This window comes from Neopsephotus bourkii, unplaced genomic scaffold, assembly GCF_033783945.1.
Source record: "Neopsephotus bourkii isolate Nb327-2 ecotype Australia unplaced genomic scaffold, CSIRO-AGI_Nbou_v1 NB_994, whole genome shotgun sequence".
In the NCBI taxonomy this organism is placed as follows: domain Eukaryota; kingdom Metazoa; phylum Chordata; class Aves; order Psittaciformes; family Psittacidae; genus Neopsephotus; species Neopsephotus bourkii.
In genome coordinates this window covers 4,087,699-4,109,042 of record NW_026901486.1, presented here as the reverse complement: position 1 = coordinate 4,109,042, position 21,344 = coordinate 4,087,699, and the positions used below count along the sequence as shown (strand labels likewise).

Here is a 21,344-nt window from a genome sequence, read left to right as displayed (position 1 = left end):
GAAGTAATTTCTGCACCCCAGATATTGGCAGTAGAGTAAAATATGTTTATTGGCTTTGCAGTAGGCAGAGTAAATTTCTACTGCTGCTCATGACAAGCAGGGTATATCTTAAGAACTTGCCTTGGTTTTCTGCCAGCAGCTGTATTTTCAAGGCTATATTGCCTTCCTGCGATACTGTGCCAAAAAGAGTAAAAGCAGGTGAAACTTCAGTGTGTGCTGGTTTTGAATTCAGTGTTTTATAAAGCCTCTGTGAGAACAAAGCTCACCACTGCTGTCAGGGTGGGTTGCAGACACTGTCTTAACCTGTGGCTTCTGAATAATAAAAGGAGAGGGAGAAATGCTTTCTTCAATACGAGCTCAGCACTTGCTTGGACCCAGTGATGAGTTACCGACATTTCAGCAGAAAGGAAATGAGCTGTGCAAGTAGCTACAGCTTAGTTAAATCTTATGGTTTAATAATGATGCCTAATGTTTAAACTTTCAGTAGTGAGATTTAACATTTCTCTCTGTATAGTCATTGACTTTAATTTTATTCTCAATATATACATAGGCATTTTAAAACATGCCATGTTCCTAATGTTGGCAGTGAATCCTGTAGAATCTAATAGACAGTGTATCAAAAAGATAATTATTGATCAAGCATTTGTCACCTTGCAAGGAAACCTGTGCTTAAAACAGTTTGGTGAGGTTCTTTATGCAGAGAACTATAGATGATTGTCCAAACCTCTTTCAGCACAGTCTGTATTTGTTAACAGCAAAATTTCTGGTGTTTAAATTGGGCAGATGAGCATATTTCCTTTGAATTTAAAGCAGGATTATTTCTCTGCTGAAATAATGGGGCTGGTGGACTACCACATGTAGTCCACTGGTTGTGTATAGCGACTCTTGCAAGGCAATACGGATCCTACTTGCCTAAAAAGACAAGAGGACTGTCAGCTGATTTCACTGAATTATTTTCTTTAATAAAGCTTTATTTACTTATCCTCAAGTTTCTTAAGTTTCGAGGTGCTGTTATTGGCAGAAACAAAGTTCATTGCTCAGGTCAATGAAGCTAGGCAGCCTAAGTAAATATGTATTTCCAGGCCTTCTTTACAGTGAATGTGTGAAACCAGTATTGGATAGGTCTGAGTAGTCAGGTTTTCTCGCCTGACCCAGGAATATCTAATGCTTTTCATATCTTTACAGAGGAACAAGCTTAAATGCTTGACTGTTGAATTTGTGTGCTTACTCTGTTGTTTGTTGGGGGCTGTTTTAATTAAAAACCCAACAGTTTCTAAAATCCCCCATGACTTTGTTTCTGTTCAGCAGCAATGAAACCAGCCCTGTATTATCAACACTTTTGAGCACAAATCCAAAGCATAGCCTCATACTAGCTAATGTGAAGAAAATTAACTCTATCCCAGCCGGAACCATCACACTGAGGTGTTTGAGGCAGGAGGGAGCTAATTTCCAATCCCTGTTTTAGTGAACAGGCTTGAGAACATCAGAGTTGCACAAGCGATGTTACTATTTTTAATGAATTCTTTTTATCTGGCAATATAACAGTGTGAAATTTCTGTGGTACTCTTTTGTACAATAATTTCCAGAATCTAGTATGAAGGGTGACAAATTGGTTTGCTATTCAAAGTCGAATTTCTGAATTAAAATATTAAAATGACAAAATATATTTGTAGATAGCACTTTCACTGTAAGTGGATGGGAAGGGGGAAAGGTCTGATTTGGGTGTATTTTGATTCATTTTGGGCTTCATTACAAGGGCATATATAGTTTGGTACCCTGTATTTGCATAAGTAATGTCAAATTCAGGCAGCAGCAATCACACGTTCTGAATACAAATGCCAAATGCACTGTGAGTTACACAGCTGAAAGTCCTCTGTGCCCTCAAATTCTGGATTTCTGTAGTAACAGGAAAAGCTTTTTAAAACCTGTAACATCAGTGCTTCCTATGGTTGTAAATGCAAAGTGATGTGTGTATGTTTGTGTTTTCAGGGATCTACTTCAGACATTAACTGAGGATGAACTGCATACGCTGGAACGTAACCTCTGCATCTCTCAAGATGTGGATTTTCCTGTCAGAGCGGACCCTGAAGTACCCTCTGTCATTACACCAGTCATAGCTGCCACTTTGCCTGCTAAGGAGCTTTCAGGAAAAGCTGAAAACACAGAGGCTGAGCTGGCTTGTTCTATGCAGTATGATGAACAGGAGCTGGAACAGCTGAATAGGATGGTACACAGAGTTGGAGATGAAATGTCTTCTCTGCTTTCCCCTCCAAGCATCTGTCAGTCTCCAGCTCACAGACCTAGCCTAAGAAATAGTTCTAGCACAGAAGCTTCACCAACAAGACACCATCTTGACAATTTGACTGATGAAGAGGATAGAGTGTTTTTTATGGATGACCTAGATGGAGCAGGAGAAGCTCTTGCTGGGTTGGATTCAGTGAGTGATACTTTTGCCTGGGTGAATAACCCTTGCCATGATTCAAAGCAGAACCTGCAATATAGAGATGCTTTGCTGTATGAGAATGGCCATCAGACAGAGGAAACTTTGCTTTTAAAAGATGCTGAAAGTGACTTAAGCAATAATAACAATATTGAAGATAGCAAGCAGATGTCTGGCATTTCAATTCAGAATTCATGCAGCTGTCTAGATGGTCCAGACTCACAGTTATACCTCAATGGCTGGGATGCGTATGCTGATGATGCGGAAACGGCAGAAGTGATAGCTCATAGGACAGGTGGAATGAAAATATCTGCTACTGTAATATTCAATCCTAAATCTCCTTCTAGCTCGGAATCCCCAGTAACAACTCCAGAGGCAGCTATTAGTTGTGTTCCTGGATCTGCTAATCTATTAGCAAATGAGGAGGATGAATCTCATAAACTCAGTATAGCTGCCACAAACTGTCTAATTAATTCTTGTGTGTGTTGTGGCAGCTGTGAAGACAGCAGGGAGGACAGTGTTGAAGGTTTAAAGACTAAACATTCTGCAGGAGGTGTTGTAAATGCTTCATACACATTAGTAAAGTCTAAGGAAATGGACCATGTAGATAATTTGGACAACTCAGTCCCTGCACAGGAAACATTAAGTCCTGAAACTTCTGCTTTGTTAGCAGAAAGAGACTTTGGCAGAGAAGAGCAAAAACTGCCAACCTCCTCTAAGTGCCTGGCCCATTCCTCAGGTTCACAGATAGGAGCAGAAAGTGACTCACAAGGAGAAGCAGAAAGCATCTCAAATCAGCAGAAGAAGTGGGAGAAGAGAAAACAATTGTGTGGGAAAAAAACGGACAACAGTGAAGATACTAGCAGTGAACGAATGGCAAAAGAAGATGTAAAGTCAAGATCTAGTTCAAGGTAAGAGCAACTTGATGTTTTAGTAGCAATTTGCACATAAATAGATTGCTATATCCTTGTACTTTAGTGTTTGCTGTATAATTAATATTGATTTTAAAGAAAATGTGTTTCAGGATTAAAGAAATTTTGAATTTTTTTTTTTTATTCAAGTAGCTTTTCATTGGACTTCATCATCTTTTGGGGAAAACATTTGGCGAAAACCTGAATTCTAATTGAATGATGCCGCTGTATCATTGAAATCAACGTTACATTGCCAGTTTAACGTAACAAAGAGCTGCTAAACATTACCTGGGTCGTTGTACTCTGCTGTTTTGCAGGAAAAATAGGTCTGGCAGACACTAAATAGTTAACTTCTGCATCAGTGCATGGAATTAAATTGGGATCTAAACACATCTTACCTTACCTTCATTTGAAAGCATGGGGTTGATCTGATCATGTTGCCTGTGGGCATGAGTGTATTTGTAAATGTCTGTGTGCTGAAGGAGTCTAATAGAGTGCGGAAACAACTTTTAAACCTATTGGACCATTTCAGCAAAAGCTGATAGAAGAATAGAGGTCATAGATTAAGGTTCTATGTATTTAATGACAATAAGAAACTGCATAACAGGGAGAGACTACTAATAGTTGTGTTAAAGAAAATGCCATGCTTCAGCTCAACTTCGATTAGACATTAGGGATCCTACACACATCAGTAGGAAATCAGGCTTCATTTTCATTTACTGTTTAGAGAATAACCTGTTTTGTAGTGAGTAACATCCTCAGTTTCCCTGAAGTATTAATATCATAGAGCAGAGGGAAGAAATTAAACAGAAGTTTTTGTTGTTTGCTGTATTTCTGTGTCAGTTTTCTTCCTTCATGCCTTACTGTGTTAGTATTGTGGGGCTTGTGTGAGAGATGCAGGATCTGTCTGTTACATGTATGTAGAGTTCAGGATAATACAGTGGGGGTAGCTTGAACTATGAAGCATTGCCACAATATAAAGGCTACAGAAATAAACATTTGTTTAATAACATGCCAGTAGAATTATGAAACTATTTCCTGGTAGTGGAAATAGAATCAAGAGTTCTCTGTGTGGAAGTCAATTCCTCTTACAGGTAAAACAGAATGTACAAAATTCAGCTTTAAAGGCAAGTTTAGCTTCTTATTCTAAGTATTTGCAAATTTAAGCTTACAAGTATGATCATATTCAGGGCCTTACAACAGGGTTTCTGAATGGACTTCATTTAAAGTTACATTTGTAAATCCCTTTAACGTTTTGTTTGTTGTGGGTTGTTGGTGTTTTTTGTTTTGTGTTGTTGTATATCATTTATAAGACTCTGACAGTCTGTCTACTGATTTTTGCCTTGGGTTGGGTCTTAAGTGAAATTTGTGAGAACAAGTCTGCAAAGTAAATTATAAATCATTAATAAAACTGTACATAAGCTTCTTTTTCAGCCTGCAATGGTTTGTGGATGCAATAACCTCTTCTCTCAATGTAATTGACCAGCCTCCATTAATATTGTGTAAAAATTGTGCATGAGAATTGTCCTTTTACAGAGTTCTATAGGTTCGTGTTCCTCCCTGTCCTTCTGTTTACTCTGGATCTGATATTTCACAGCTTCATTGAACAGCTCCTGGTTGCTGCCTGGCCTCTCTGCACCAGCTGTGATTCTGTAGAACTCAGTCACACTTCACCTGCATGGTTACCTGTTCAGGCTGGGGAAGTCACAGCCTGCTTGATCAGAAGTTGTCTGTACTTTTGGTCATTCCTCTTGTCCTGTTCTGAATCTTTTCCAGTTGCGCTATTTCCTCTTAGTGGTAGGTGGATCAGAACTACACTTACTGAAGATTTAAGCAAACCATGGATTTGCACAGTGCTGTAATTATTTTCTGTTGTTTTTCCAGTGGCTCCCAATATTTGACTTTGGATTTTCTGTCAAGTGGTGAGCTTATGTTTTATTGAAATTGTCTGCCTGGTCCCCAAGACCCCGCTTGAGCTCAGGGACTGTCATTCTTTACCTGGTGCCAATATTGTTCTCCGTCTTTTTAACAGTTGATTTTCATCTTCCCATTTTATTACCTGTTACTCAGACTTTAGGATCCTATGCAGTTCTTCAGTCTGCTCTTGATATTTTTACCCTGAATAATTTTGCACAGGTAGCAACCTTTCAGACTTCATTGCACTTCCCATTTTTTTCAGATTGAGTGTGAAAACAAAACCCATAAGATCCTAAAGAACTTCAGCAGTGACATCCCAAGCTTCTGAGAAGTGGTTGTTTAGCGGCTCCTCCCTATTTATGGTTAAGAATTATTTCTCCATTTGGGTTCCTTCCTCTTATGACACAACTCCTTGGTTTTCTCAAAAGCCTTTAGTGAGGTATTTTGACAGAACTCACTGGGAATTCCAAAGGCTACAAGTTGAATCACCATTCTTCACAAGCTGCCTGACCCCTTCAGGGAGCTCCCAAGAGGTTCCCTTGCCATGTTACTTCAGGCAGACTTTCTCATTATTGTTTACTTATTTTAACATCTGATATATTCCGTTAAGTTGCTTGGTATGAACACCAGGCTCATAGAGCTAGAGTTGTTTGAATCCCCATAGAGTCCTCTTTATTTTTAGAGATTGCCACCTTTGAAACTCCAGGCATCAAGGAAGTTTTAAATGAGGTTAATAATTCATCTGATTCATTCTCGAGTTCTCCTAAAACTCCTGGGTGAACAGTTCTGAATGTTTTGTTAACAAGTTAGTGGGTTTGGTCTGTTTTCATCATAGCCTGTTCCAGTTACTTTGTTGATTATATGTCATTCTCTGTATTTGTTACTGAGACTACACTACGTCTGTTATTAATTGCAAATATTCCATCTTTGCAGAAGTGGAAAAATATGGATGGAGGTATTTTGTTAATAGATTGTTGCTCCTTTATTTGGAAGCATTATATTAAGTCCTTTATTATATTCCGTGAAAGATGGAGATGCTGGGGGTCTACTGAGGGCTACATTACAAAGTTGTATGTGTAGATCCTTATTTTCTCATATCTATATATAGATTTAGTTCTCGCCTCTGAATCACTAGTCATGTTATCGGTAAAAGAGAGAATTCAGTTACAAAACAGAACTTTGTGGACAATTTGTTACTCATGCTGCCTGGGCGGTGACTAATTTCTTTCAGTGGTATTTTTAAATTGGAAGATCACATTAGGCTTCTGCGACTGCTCCTTGTTACATGCTTGTGAATGCCAATTTAACCATAGGGGAAATGTTGGAGACAGAAGATTATTTTCAATATGATGGACCCATTAGCTAGGACAATAAGCAATCTAATATACGTGGGATAGCTGCAGGGTATGCTCATTCATCAAATTGATAAATGTATTTACTTTCTAGTTACTGTAAGTCATCAACTAGAAGAAAATTTTCTTTCCCTTGTCTGAATCAGCTGTCAAATGTGTATGTTGTGACACAAATGGTTTCTTTTAGTAAATCAGTTCTTATATTGTGCAATATGGCATTATAGGTATAATTTCAATGATCTGGACAGGTTTACTGTAATTAATCCTTAAATATGAAATACCTAATATTTCAGGCTTCTCTATGTAGCCTCAATATTCATTGGAGTTTAAAGTACAGTTTAAATACTCTTCTACTTAAGATTTGGGTATTGATGTGTCCTTACTTTAGTTTTAAGTCATAGTTGATGTTATGTTTTTCTCTGTTACTTGCTTGTGAGAATCCGAGACATAAAACACTAAGGGCACACAGAGTCTTGGGCAATAGTGTTACTGACATGAAGTGTGAGAAAAGCATTAGCAAAGATGTAGTCTGTATCTGATTTACTGAAGGGACAATGTGATAAGTAAAGATAAGTTTTCAATGGAGCAAAACAAACTGTTAAATCAGGGAAATATTATTAGAATAGTAGAGAAGTTAAAAATGTGACAAAGCTGTATTTGTATGTTTAGGGTAGAAAAGGATGCAAGTTCAACAACAAAACCAATCTTTAGGTCTGTATCTAGTATTCCTTCTTTTTCAACTGGATGCAAGCTATACAGATGTTTAAAATGCTTGTTCTGTCATAGTTTCTGCCAGGTCAAAGAAAATTGCAGAGAGTGAGTATTGTTGGGTACTGGTTGGTTGGAAATACTTGGCTTTCTGTTCTTTCCAGAGGTGAATAGTCCTTGTACAACTGCCAGTTCTTCTACATGTTTTTTGAAGTTCAGCAACTTATTCCACACTGTCACGTAATGCTACTGTTTGCATGGTTTAGTCTTAAATACCTGGATCTATTGTGTGTTTGTCTATCTACATCCTGACCTTAAAACAGTTCTGATATAAAAGGATTGCTAAAGGTAGTTGCTCTCCTTTCCATTGCAGGTCTAGTATGTCTAACTTAAATTACACTCTGTTTTTTGTAATTTTCCTTGATCCATTTGGTGAGTGTACGCTTGATGAAGCCTTTTGTAGTGCACAAGAGAATTAGCAAACGGAACAGAAATTGGTAGTGAGAACTTCTGCAAGCTCTAGCTGTGTCCATCAGCTGTTAGAAGCTGGCACTGTTCGCATTTATTTGTGGGGGCTTAAAAAATAGAATCTTTTGCCATGTGCTTTTGCAGTGTAAGGAGGAGGAATGAGGCACCCTTGGAAATGCGTGTTTTGCTGTTTGCTGATTGGTATTGCAATTCTAGAATAAGATGAATAATTTATTCTTCTCCAGCTTGGTGTTCAAGTTGTCCCATTTCTTAGTGTTTCAATTCTGTAGTCAAAATTTGTATGTATGGTAGTATATTTACATATTAGAACAGTTTACATTGTACTACAGTTAAAATCTATTTCCTCAGCATCTTAGGATGACTTTGTAAAAAGATGAACACCCCTGGTTTATGCAGTTGGCTTCTAATTTTGATTTTTCTGCCTGTATTTTATTTTGTTTGCTCCTTAGCAACATGTGATGTGTGTGCACATTTTCAGTACGGTACCTTTAAGTCATTCCACCTTTAAAAATGCATGACAGAAGCATTTGTATTTTGGGGATGGCTAGCACTTACATTTAAAAAACGAGACCCACACAAATTACCTTTCTAGCCTGTCTTGTAGAACCAAATGCTATAAACTTTAAGTGCTTCTTTATCAAAACTAGATTAATTGATATTACAATGCAGATTAACTTGATTAAATGTTTTACATTCATGCTTTCCCTATAATACTCCCATCACAGTAAGACTTAGGAAAATTGTCAAAGTTGCCTTTTCTATAAAAATTAATGGACAGCTGTGCACGTTCACATTAACAAAACCATGTTAGTGTCTTGTACTGATTAGTCTTTTAACTAGCTATTCAGGAGTAAGAAAACTTCTCATCAGCAAGAAGGAAATAGTTGATTGGGAACAAAATATCAGCCTTTCAACTGCACAACTTCCCTTAAGCAGTCATTTATCTGCTGTTGACTGAAATTTCTCTGTTCCCCTTCTGGTGTTCTGTTTCTTCTTTGTACAACTGGCGAAATTCACATTCAGTGTAAATGAGTTTATTCAATCCCTCCTCCCCTTCTTTTTAACAACACAAGTCTCAAATTAAAAGTGGTACTGTTTGAACTTGCCTGTTGAATGGTGATTTTTGTGCTGTATCCGGTAATGTAACTGCTGTTATGAAGCCTTAGCATGCAAATAAAAGGTGTCAGTGTTTTATACCAGCTTCCCTTTCACTAGGTCTACATATCAAATGGAGCAACAGTGAAGTACATTAACTCTCAACATACAGAATCCAGAAATGAGTGTAGCGGGTAAAACAGCTTTAAAGGCGACTTACTTGGGTGGATTTGGTGCAGGTGACATGAGGCTTTAAAGTCAGCTCATGTAGTGAGATAAGCAGAGATCTGTGCTAATTAACTGATGTAATGTGGAATGTAATTGTAACTCAAGTGGTAATATTCATGAAGAAACTATCCCCTGAAACAGCCCAAGGTTTTATTAAATGTAAGAGGCTGGAAACACATTAGGGTAGAAAAGAGCAGACACACAAGGATAAAGGTGGCATACAGATTGGTGGTTTACTTAGAATAGTTACAAAAAATGGCTAACAGCTTTATTTAAATGGTTCATTAGTTCAGTCTGACAGTGTTTCATGAAGAGGCAGCCACATCACCCCATGTCACTTTGATCTGTTGCCTCAAGTCTTTATTCTGTATTTTTATCAGAAGTACTGAAAAATTCTGTTTTGATGAACATGGATGATGGCTTTATCCTGTGCTAGAATATAATCTTTAAAACAGCACTGTTGGCTTTGAAGACCTCCCAAATGAAACAAACTTTTGCCAGTTTACACAGTTCAAACACTCCTATGAATCCCACCCAATCCAACGTGGTATTAGTTTCAAATGAGCATGAGATGTAAAGGTCAGGTCACCTATGGGCTGGTATGGGAAGAAAGGGTGAGCTGCTGTCAGCTACAGAATGTGTCCATACGCACATACTTTCTCTTGCTGTTGTGCTCGTGAATGTACATGCTGAGCAATCATCAGCTGAAAACAGGAATCATGAGTTGGGAAAAGCAGGTCAATTCACCTCAGGTTCTACCAGCATCTTCGGAAAAGCTCAGCGAATCTTCAAGCAGACACTAATGAGAAGAAAATTCTAATCCTGAGTCTGTGTGCATGGAAAAGGAATGCAGTAGGGAGTGTTTTTTTGGAGGTTGGTTGTTTTTTTTGGTGGGATGAGGTTAGGGTTTGTTTGAGTTTTTTTTAAAGCTATTTAGTATAACACTGAGAAGATATAAACCAAAGTTGCCGTTATTGGATTCCTATTTATTGGTACCAAATAAACACAGAATTTCTTATCTGAAGAGTTACAGCCTGAATAGGAACCAGAAATAAGCATTGTAAATCATAAATATTTCTGGTACAAAAATTCAATCTGTATTGGTACACAGGAGTGAAAAAAAACCTGTGTGCACATTGTAATTATCTAAACTAGACACCCCTTATAACAACGAACGAACCTCTGCAAGCATGCTTTGTCAAGTGTGTCCAAGCAGTTTACATTGCCAAATGATGACTGACCAGATGGATAGCTAATCCTGAAATCAGTGGTTGGCTGAGCATGGCCAGGTTTGTGCACCAGGTAGAAGATGGAGTAGTGGAAAATGAAGGCGCTTATGAAGCACTTCAGAATGGCAAAGAGCATTAAGAGAAGGCTTAAAAAAAAAAAAGGATGAGATAGTGGAGCTGATGAGAAGTTATACAGCTAGTGGCTGGTTAGAGGTCAGGCAGGACTCAAATGAGGGGAAAAGATTTATGGAGAAGAGGTATGAGGTGAGACTTGTAAGTTGGTCAGAGAACATCTGTAAAGATGAAAATAAAGATAGCATTTAGATCGTTGATAATGTAAGCTGTTTGTGTGCCATAATGTTCAGAGATTACTCATCAGGTTTACTTGCCGTCAAGGTCCAGCGCTTTGTGCTGCCTTTATTGTTTCGCCTCTTGTGTTGGACTGTCCACTCCACAAAGTTAGCTCAGGAGAGACTGACTGACTTGGGACAATGCTGACAATAAATAATATCTGCTCTTAATAGAGAGATGGTACTTAGGGTGGTGGTTTGTTTGGCTTTTGTTTTTACTTGGAGCATTTAACTCCCCAAAAATGTGTGAGAATTTTGAGTTCTTGTAGTTCCTTTACATTACACATGAGCTGAAAGCATCCAACTCTTTAAAACAAAACGTCTATAAAACCAGAGCCTAAGAAAATGGTGAGTTATAAATAGTTTCATAATTATTTTCCTTGTCTTATTGGTAACTGAGATATTTTGACTTGATTTCAAATACATCAGAGCTTCACAGAAAGCACTGAAGGACAGGAAACCTGACGTCTGTCAGAACAAGTGTTGCTGCCCAAATCAGCTGGCAGGATTGTAGCACAGCACGAATCTGGAAATGGTGGGGATGTGAGGATAAGAGAAGATGCTGAGTTTGCTAGTTGTTCTTGTTCCCTGGTTCTGCTGTTCAAAAATTACTTTATTCTGAACAACACATTTCATCTTTGCACAACAGTTTCTTCTGGTGTCATGGAAAGAAGGATGCGCTTCACCCTCAAGAGAGAAGCAACAATGAATTTTAAAACAGTTAAAGCTCGATGGTAATTGCAACAGTGGTTTAATGAGGTTTGATGGCAAGGTGCACTTGAGCATTTACTGCATAGAGGACAAGGTCAGAACTGAGAGGCAGACCCTCCCATTGAGTCATGGGGTTCAGAAAAGGGCTCCCTTGTGTTCTAAACTTCTTCCAAGAGAGGAGTCTAGGTGTGGCTTGCTCAACAATTTGTCTAAGGATTATATATGCGCACTCAATCATTTATGTCACTTAGCCATGATTTCAGTGTTTTAACACACTTATTCCCGATTCACTTACCAAATCTCTGAACCCCGAGGAGTAACCTTGAGAGGCATCCCTACTCAAGGGGAGATCCTGTTTTGCAACGCACTGCTGTGCAGAAGAGCTCAACAAGCCTTGGGCTGGCCAGTATTTATGGAGTAAGATGACAGACATAGAGTCATATTTGCAGAGCAGCCGTATTTTGGTTGGCACATGCTCAGCTAGTCCTTAGTCACTGAGCAAGATTTATGGTTCTTCGCTATTGTATTGTCTGTCTCCCCAGAGTCCAACTTAATCCGGGTGCAGCCATCATAACTGCTGCTGGTGGCTGTTGCTTAAGCAGAAAAGGGGAGGAGGGGAAGCACACCATCACACCTGCTCAATCGTGCTGTGAAATCACATGCTAATGGGTTTTTTAATATCATTTAGCTGCCATAAAACAGATAGTAAAAGTACATTTTAGTAGCATGACCATATTGTAAGATTGGATGGGTAAAGGTGATGAGCTATAAAAGAGTAAGCCTTTGTTTAAATGCATAGATCTCTCCATAATGAGCAGAATTAGCAAGGGAAATTACATAAAATGAATGAAAGTTAAATAGATTTTTGTTCAAGTCTGATAAAATTATTTTCCAGTTCTGACGGCTCTCCTTTCAACTAAAGCACAGCACACTTGGGATTTATTTTCAAATTGGCAATCAGAAATGAGGAACATGAAGGGGTATGTTCCTCAAGCAATTAGCGGGAGGTATGCAAACAAATCCTATTATTTCTTAGCGGGATTAGAGCACATACCTTCTGTGCACTTCTTTGAAGAATATCCCTTCAGCATTCTTCCAGACTCCTAGCTGCAAAAAAATAGCTACAATAGTAAATTTGGTAGAAGAATTTTGAACACAGCTGGTTTGAATATGAACCACTTATATGCCTACAAATCAAAAGAGCATAGAAAGATCCACTAGTAATTGTGAAGTAAGGTAAAACAATCGTGACCTATATAACTGCCTCTTGTATAACTCAAGATATTTCTTAGATTTCTCTGTGTTGTCCAAAGTTTTCTGTTGACTGAACATTTGAGTTCAGCAGACTCAAATGATTCTTCCACACTGACTTGACCCAATACAGCTTTGATACCTCTGCTCGAGGTCACATATTTTCTTATCTAGTGTAATTTAATATTTTTCAGCTTGTGCAATTTCCAGTAGCTGGACAGTAAATTGTTACTGAAACAAAAAAAAATGGTCTTTTCAATCTAGTTCTGCAGTGCTTATGAAACTACTTCTTATCTTCTAATCCCAGTTTATGTTGATAATATAATGCAAGACCTAAAATAATGTGTAATTTAAGGGCTTTTCATTAGACCAGGGATGGCAGAGACGACTTGTGTACCGTTCATGTAAATTATTCATATCCTTTTACTTAGCAGCTAGCGGATTTCCTCTAATGAATTGTCAGCGGTTTGCCATGGGACTGCTTCTTCCTGATCATATGTTGGTTTAAAGCCCAAATCTGAGCTACATCTATGGCAGTTATAGGAACTGAGCAAATATAGGGTTAGGGTATTGTCTTTGTCTACTTCACTGAAGAATCAGCCTTCTGCTTTCTCAGGTGTTTTCCCTCCCACTGAAATAAAATGTAGATCAGACTTGTCACAATATTTCAGATGTTCTTGAAGCTTAATGTTTAAGGTGTTTTGGCCTGAAACACACAGCAACTTTATGAACTTTCCATCTTGTTAAGTCTTCTCTAATGTTAAACCACACGTAGCAGCATGAGCATGCTGTACCCCATGAAAATGTAAGATCTTCGGTTCTTTCCTGAATATTTTAACTGTATGACATGATTTAAAGTGAAGATTTTTACAAGATGTGTCCCCGCTGACTTTGCCAGATTGTCTGTCCTTTTGGGAAGAAGGCAGAATAGGTTTGTATCATTTTCTGAAGAGTAGAAAAACAACTACAGGTTTACTCTTATTTCTGTATAAGCCATGACAAGCCATGCGTTATCACCATGCTCTGTTTTTACCTTTGTTGGCTTCAGCAGTTCATTTTGTTTCCATGTGTTTTTTCAGTTCTCAGGATGGCTTACGTGATTCCCCCCTCAGCTCCATCTCCAGCAGTGACTATGAGAGTGTTTCTGTCACTACATGTAGTCTCTCCAGCATATACGCTCTGAGGTAATAACATCACTTGCAGTCAGATTTGACGAATGGTATTGGGTTATGCTTGGTTAAAAACTTACATTGAACTAACAATGAAGTGACAGCAACACTTCTGAGAATTCTTCCTTTTGAACAGCAGGTGCTTTTTGCCTTTTTTCCCCAGCAGTTTTCTTCAGTGCTGTGCCAGTTGAGAGGCAACTACTTACAGAAGTTTTAATGCTTGCAGCAATGAATTATCATTGTCCACATTCTCCCATTTATTTCTCCATTTAGCATTTCTTAAGAGAGACTTCAGGTTTCAGCTTGAAAAGAACCAAATATTTGTCTTAACTAGGTCCTAGCTTTCTAGGAAACATGTTTCTTCTGGTTTGTTTTGCCTGTTAAAATGAAGGGAGTTTCCAGTTAACTATCATTTAACTTCCACAGTTGTGCTGGCCAAAACTGGTAAGCATATTAGTTTATGTTCATATCTTCCGAAACTGCATGAGAGTTTTAACTTCTGTTTTGTTCAGAGCGCTTAATGTGAATAGTAGAAGAATAATGTTTAGGGCAGAAAAACACAATAAAGCAGAATTACAAATTATTTGGGTTTTATAGTGTTTGCATAACATACATGTATGTGATTATTGCATTGCATGCAATAATATTTTTACTCTGGTACAGGCAGATTGAAATACACTGAAATACCACTGTTTCAGTCTAGGTACATCTTCTTCCACTGCTGCTTGTCCTCCCTTTTTCACCTGTTCATCTTTACCCAGCACATCATTTGAACTTGAATGTTGTCTAGTTTTAAGGCTGGAAAGAGGGGGTAAAATGTTTTTTCTAATAGTGATAGAGGGAATAGTACATATAATAATACATATTTTGGGGAGGATGTGCCCATCTTCAGGTTCGATTTTTTTTGTTTCACGTTTTTCAGGGCAAAAAGATGCAACTACAACTTTTTCATGGTTTTAATTTTGAAATATTTCCTTTTGACTGTTATTCAAACAAAACATAATTCACCTGCACGCAAAAGTTGCCCTCTTCTAATACTATGTATATTAAAGTCTGTTTCACACAGGGCTGTTTGAACAGACAACAGAAGTAACCTCAGTTATTCTTCAGGAATAACTGGAGCAGTGACAATAAGTCTTCATCAGGTTTTCACGTCTTTCCAAGGCCTTCATGTACTGCCTTTATTAGTATTGTAGTTGTACCTTCCCTGGGTGCCATGCAAGATTTCTTGTCTGTTGTGTATTTTTCTGTATCTGATATTACTAGAGATCTAGCTATGGTACTTTATAGTCCAGTTAAAAAGAAGTGCCCATTGAACTACACTGATGAATTTCCCTTTTCAAAAGACTTAGTTTAAAAAAAAGCTTAAATTCCTTTTAACAACTTAAAGATGAAAAAAAAAAGCTAAGAAGTCTGACTGTTTCACAGTCGTATGTTCCTAGATGTATGTGCATAGAAATACAATATTCAGTGCATCTATTTATATTCTGTTTTGGAACATGTTATTTTTAAGTGGCTCCCTTGTTTTTTGATCTTGTATTGCCTAAAGAGTTTTATTTGGCTATTAAATAGCTACTTTAGAGTTCTGTCCATTTGGTTACTACGAGTTTTATTTGGTTATTAAATAGCTACTTTAGAGTTCTGTCCATTTGGTTACTACAACAGACATGTTCCTCACAAAGACTCTCTGTAAAGGGCTTTTTTCTGACATAACTAAGTTCTCCCTGATGTCACGTGCGTATCCAAAATAATACCTAAATGGGGGGGGGGATTATTTTTTATCTGAAATATGCCATTTTAATGTACTTGTTTCTTACTGTTCTTGCTTAAAGCCAATTAGAAATTTAAATGTAACATTTGCAATTTTATCTGAAAAATAATTAGCTAAACATAAAATTCCTGAAATACATTTATGTGGCCTTTCAACCTCCCTTGAGTCATAAACAATTCCTTTGTGCTGTTAAATAATCAATACTGAGGCTGACAGTGGTGTTATCAGATTGCAGCATGTTTTGGAAACATCCAAGTGCCTTCAAACGGGGGGGGGGTCTGGTAGCAAAACAGTATAGCCAGAGTAGCACAGTGTGTTGAAGGAACATTGAATGAGTGTATTAAATATCATAGACAGAATGGATTTAAAACAGTAAGGTATTATACATATGGAATTCAGTATATGTATGCGCTTACTCTTTTCCGAATGCAGAACCAGGGAGAAAATTTGCCCTCCTTGGATCCCAGAGCACCATTCAACCCATGGGTCATGGTTTGCCGTTTTCATTTTAACTGGGAAGAAAAAGCTGTTAGGACAGTAGGAACCATTTGGAGCCTGTTAAATGAGGCTGCTTCACATCAGCCTGTGATTTACTACCTTAGACATTCTCCATCACCAACCAGTGCTGTGTAATTTTTAGAGCTATAATCATCCCACCTGATTTTAGGCACCAAACCGATATACCTAAATTAGGAGTCATGTTGCTGAAGGTTCCCTATTTAGTCAGTGGAGAGCAGAGGAAGCCTTACTTAAGCATATAATTTGTTGAAATGTGTCTGGGCCAAAGATTTCTCAGTGTTAAATGAGAACTTTGGCTGCATACTTTGATTACTGACTGTGCTCACACAGTAATTTGAAACACATTTCAAAACTTTCAAGCTTTTTAGAGCACAAACTGGGGGGAAAAACAAGGTACAGAGGACTTCTCAAATAGTTCTGCAAAGGAAAGATTATTTCATTGGTACCTCATCTGTGTAGAAGGTTCCTCCTTCTCGTCTCAGAGGTCTGATGACCAAGTTCAGCCCAGTTCAGAAGATGATTTTCTACAAAATGTTCATTAAGCAGTATCCACACTTGAGATGGCCAGATCACTAGTCAGCGTTCTCAGCCAAGGATAAATGGATTCCATGTATTTCATAAGGTTTCAGAGAAGCTGGTTTTATGCAGACTTGCAATAGTATGCAGAAGTCTTATGTTACATCAGTGTGACTGCAATAATGTTGCTGACTGCAGTGAAAATAAGCTGTTTATAACAGCAGGGAAGTAGCATTTGGTCCATTGTTTAGATTAGTCTCAGGAAACAATCCATCCAGGTTTTCTTTTTTAATGGTTTCTTTTCATAAATATAATTTTTAGAACCATTTTTGATAGAACTCACTGAATTGTAAGTAGGCAGTTAGTAATATAGGCTGCTGGAATCTTACCCATTCAGTGTTGGAAGCAGTAGCTTTGTTGGAATTCTTGGTATGAGTGCAAGTAAGAAGAAATACTGTTGGATCTGTGTTCAAGTTTGCCTGCCTAGAGTACATGGGAAAGCCTATTTCTTCATTGTAAGGTTAATGAACTAATAAATGACAACTCTAAATTTGAACACTTTTAAAACTAACCTTAATGATATAATAGTTGCCTTCCCTGATCAGTGGGTACTCTTTTCTTAGATATGTCATTGTGGCTTAAATATTGGTGGTTTATGGTATCTTCTTCTACAGTTGTAGGCATTTACAAAAATTGGTGGTGAAATTTAGCCCGTTATTTACAGTCTGTAAAAAGAGGTATGTGCAGTGTATTGTGACTCAAAACAACAAGACTCTGCCAGTAATAAGAGTGGGATATTTATCTGGCTGTTTGTGTTAGGGTGTCTGTATTTGTGTACATGTGGGCAGAGCGCAAGATCTTTGGCTTGCTGGATGTAGTTGGAGGATATCGATTATTTTGTTACATATTTTGAGTATGTCCCTGTTAACACACATGTGAAAAAAGGCAGGGAAGGTCATCTTAGTATATAGATAAGACTAAATTATTAGAACCTGCTTCAGAAGCAGTGTGTTTTGCAGGAGACTGAAGCCACCTTGCTAGTCAGTTCATAGAATCACAGACTAGCCCAGGTTGGAAGGGACCTTGGAAGATCATCTGGGCCAACCTGTCCTGGGAAAGGGAGCCTAGATGAGATTTTTCTAGCATCTTGGCCACTCGTACTTTGAAGACCACCAGTGATGAGGTCTCTACCACATACCTGGCAAGGTTGTTCTAGTGATTGATTATTCTAAACATAAAAAAGGAATATTTTAGACTAAGATGAAACCTCTCCCACTGCAACTTGTCCTCTCCTTGTAACAAGGGAACCTCTGTCCTTTTGGTAACCACTCTTTACATAATAGAACACTGATGAGGTTCCTCTCCAGGGGGGAAAAGAACTAACCCCTTCACTCTGTTCTTGAAGGGTGAGGTCCCTCCTTTGGACCCTGCCCAGTTTGTGTCTGTCTTGAGTTCTGGAGACCAGAACTAAACATAGTAGTGCTCCAGGTGTGGCCTGCAAGGCTTGGTAGAGTGGTAGTGCTTGGTAGACTGCAGATGCAGCCCAGGATTCAGTTGCCTTCATTGCTGCAGTGTCACTGACTCCTGCTCAGCTTGTTGTCTGCCAGGACCCACAGGCCCCTTTCAGCAAGGCTGGTCCCCATCCACACAGGTCTCAGCTTGTCTCAGGTCATCCCAGCTACAGGACCTAGCACTTGTCTTTGTTAAACCATACTGTTGTTGCTAGCTCGCTCTGCCAGCCTCTCCAGGTCTATTTGTAATACGGCTTTCTAATGTATCCACTTCAAGACCCTGTGTGGTGTCATTACTAAGCTGGGTGATGGTGGTCTAAATCCCATCATCCGGATCATTTATGATGGTTTCGAACAGTGCGGTGGGTCCGACTGATGATCCTGGGGATCCCTGACTTGTGACAGGCTGCCAGCCTGAGTAAAAAGAATGATCAGCACTCTCCTGAGTGTGACCTGTGAGCCAGTTTCCTGCCCATCTCACAGACCAAGCAAAGTGCTTGTGGGTGGACAGTTTTTTACAAAACACAGATTTTATGCTGTGCTTTTCCATCAGTAGAACTCAGTGCCTCACAGAGGATGCAAGAAGGAAAAGTAACTTGTTCATTTGCCAGGACTGTGAATTATACTAGAATACAGTTCTTTCCATGGTCCCAAGATCAAAGCTAAAGCACAAATTACATGTCCACAAGTTTTAATAAAGAGGTTACAGGTACTCTGGGGATCTTGTAGAGAATAGTGTGGAGGCCAACAAATGCAATAACAATGTGCTTTAATTGCTGTGTCACAGTCTACCTAATCAGCTGTGTCTCCAGATCTGCTGTTTTACAGTTAACCTGGTCAGATTATAGTTGTTTAAACTATGCAAAATGACAGATTAATTCTGCATTAATGTTTGGTACTGTTATTTTTGTTTTGATTAATGAATTACTGTAGATTTTCTTTCCCCTCTTTTCTGTAGAGCTCTTCTTTATAGAAAGACTGCTCAGAACCAGAAGGCCGGTGGTGATGGCCTTACAAGTACTGTGATCTCAGTGAGAACAGTTTGGGGGAAAAGGGGTTTATACCTTGAGCATATCAGAATGATTTCCATTATAGATGCCATTCCTGCCTTATGATTTTGAACTGCAGACTCTCTGTGTATGTTCTAGGCACTGGCTCTGTGCTGATTTGTACGGCGCTGTCACTCAAGCAGTGTGAGGGCACTATTAACACGGTCATAAAACAGGCTGCTATGTACAATCTTCTTGCTTTGCTGCTAAACCCCTTGCCCCAGCAACCAGCTGAGCAGTACCAGCAAAACAAAAAAGTCAGCACTGATGAGGTCTGTCAGCTTTTGCTTATGACTTTAGTTAGCGAGACATATGTGACTGAAGCAGATGTCTGGTTTTTCATCGCCAGGACTCTTCTTGATGTGTTTCATGCCTATCTTTTTCCTTCTCCTGTAAGACAAAAAAAAGTCAAATCTCCAAATGGTGCAGCATTTTCTGAGCTGGAGTGTTCTCTTTCAGGAAGTTCTACAAGGTACTTTTTGCTATCTTATATGCACATCTTTGTCTTCTGTAACAAGTAATTGATGCAGATTTTATTTTCTCAAGGAGTAACGCAGGCAGTTTGTGTGAACTACTTGTTAACAAGTGCTTCTTACAGTGGGAAGGTGAAAATTCAGTTGTGTAAAGCAAGTGAGATAGGGCAGGATTTTAAGCTGATTAGCATCAGTGGCAGAGGTAATAAGTCTGTGCTAGTAACAGTAGTATACATCCTCAAATTTGCATATCATCTGGCTGGAGACTGACACAAAGTGATCATAATGGGTTCGTGTTCTTGCTTCTACATAACTCACTTGTAATTTTCATTTTTAGTGATTTGGCCACATTTATAATCGTGTTCATTTCAATGATGTGTAAAAATCTGTTGCTGAATGTCACTTAGTGTTCCCTGTGGTCCTAATAGAACAAAAATTACTGGCTTTCCGAAATTAGATTTTATTTTACAGATCTCTTTTTTGCCAAAAAAACCTTTTAGGATAGCATGTTTGGGAGTTTCGAGATTATGTATAATTAACTAAAATCACTATACTAACTGCACTTTTTGCAGAGCTTTTGTCAATGCCTAAAATGAATATGTATTGTAAAATCACAATTATATTGGAGGAAAAAGAGAGGATTTCCTCATACACTGAAGCAGCAATTGAAGGTGAAAAATAGAGAAAGCTTTATTTTCTAATTAAAATATTGAGGTTCCACCTAATACTTTAATTAGCTTTTCTCAGCTTTGACTCCCACGGCTGGATACCAAATTCCTGTGGGATCCTCCTAGACCCTAGGATGCTTTAATTCTTCAGTTGGTTGTTCTGTGTTACTCTGTGAGGGAATTGATGGATCCGATAGCGAACGTTGTGCTAATAAGCTTCCCCATGCCTCAGAGTTCCTTTTGCTGGAAAGCATTTTTCACTGCTGCTTCTCCATCTCCATTTCTGCCACACACAGGAGTTGTAACTCAAGAGCATCTGCTGGAACCAGATACACAATTAACTCACTTTTTACTATGCCATACAAAATATTTGCTTGCATATCACAGAGGACATTGCTGAAGAGCTCTATGAAATCACTCTTTGCCCTTGGAAGTATTTGTATCCAGCATCAGGTATCTGGATCTGTTCCTGTGTCAAGTTCTGGATAAGGTGTAAAAGCTGGGACTGATGCATTTCTTTATCTGTATCAGATAGCAGGGCTGATGTTACATACCCATCCTTTGTAAGTGCTATACTCTTTCAGTTTTTCACTTTCAGTTTTTCCAGCTCAGGCGTTGGTTTGGGGTTTTTTTTAAGTTCAAATATTTCTGTGCTTTAATCTTATTATTTGCCCTTTTGCAGTGGGAATGAGCATTTGAGAGCTTTAAATGAATGTTTGATTACAGGAAAGCATTAGGGAAAAAATGTCATGGTGGAATTGAGAAAATCTTAGCAGAACCTAAGAAATATTCGAACATATTTTCTGTTCTATTTTGTCTTGAATTTTACAGTAACTTTATCTTGCACGTTTTACCCCTTTTTGGTTTAGATTTTGAAAGAAACAATAAATGTAGTAGCTTGCAAGTATCAGACACTTAAATTTGATGGTTTGAAAGGAGCCTTGTTGATTACTAATGTTTTTGTTATTTGTTCATAAGCATTCTTAT

At 38.4% G+C, this 21,344-nt stretch overlaps 1 protein-coding gene across 4 annotated transcripts in view; it reads left to right on the top strand.

Annotated features, from left to right (window-relative positions):
- ZFYVE28 (zinc finger FYVE-type containing 28) overlaps positions 1-21,344 on the top strand; it is a 150,350-nt gene that overhangs the window by 105,851 nt on the left and 23,155 nt on the right. For 2 of the 4 annotated variants that reach the window (XM_061359833.1, XM_061359832.1), the window contains exons 8-9: positions 1,990-3,351; positions 13,761-13,865. In XM_061359833.1, the coding sequence (XP_061215817.1) occupies positions 1,990-3,351; positions 13,761-13,865 (1,467 nt within the window). The remainder of the gene's footprint in view (positions 1-1,989; positions 3,352-13,760; positions 13,866-21,344) is intronic. The other 2 variants (XM_061359835.1, XM_061359834.1) reach the window with 1 other exon arrangement.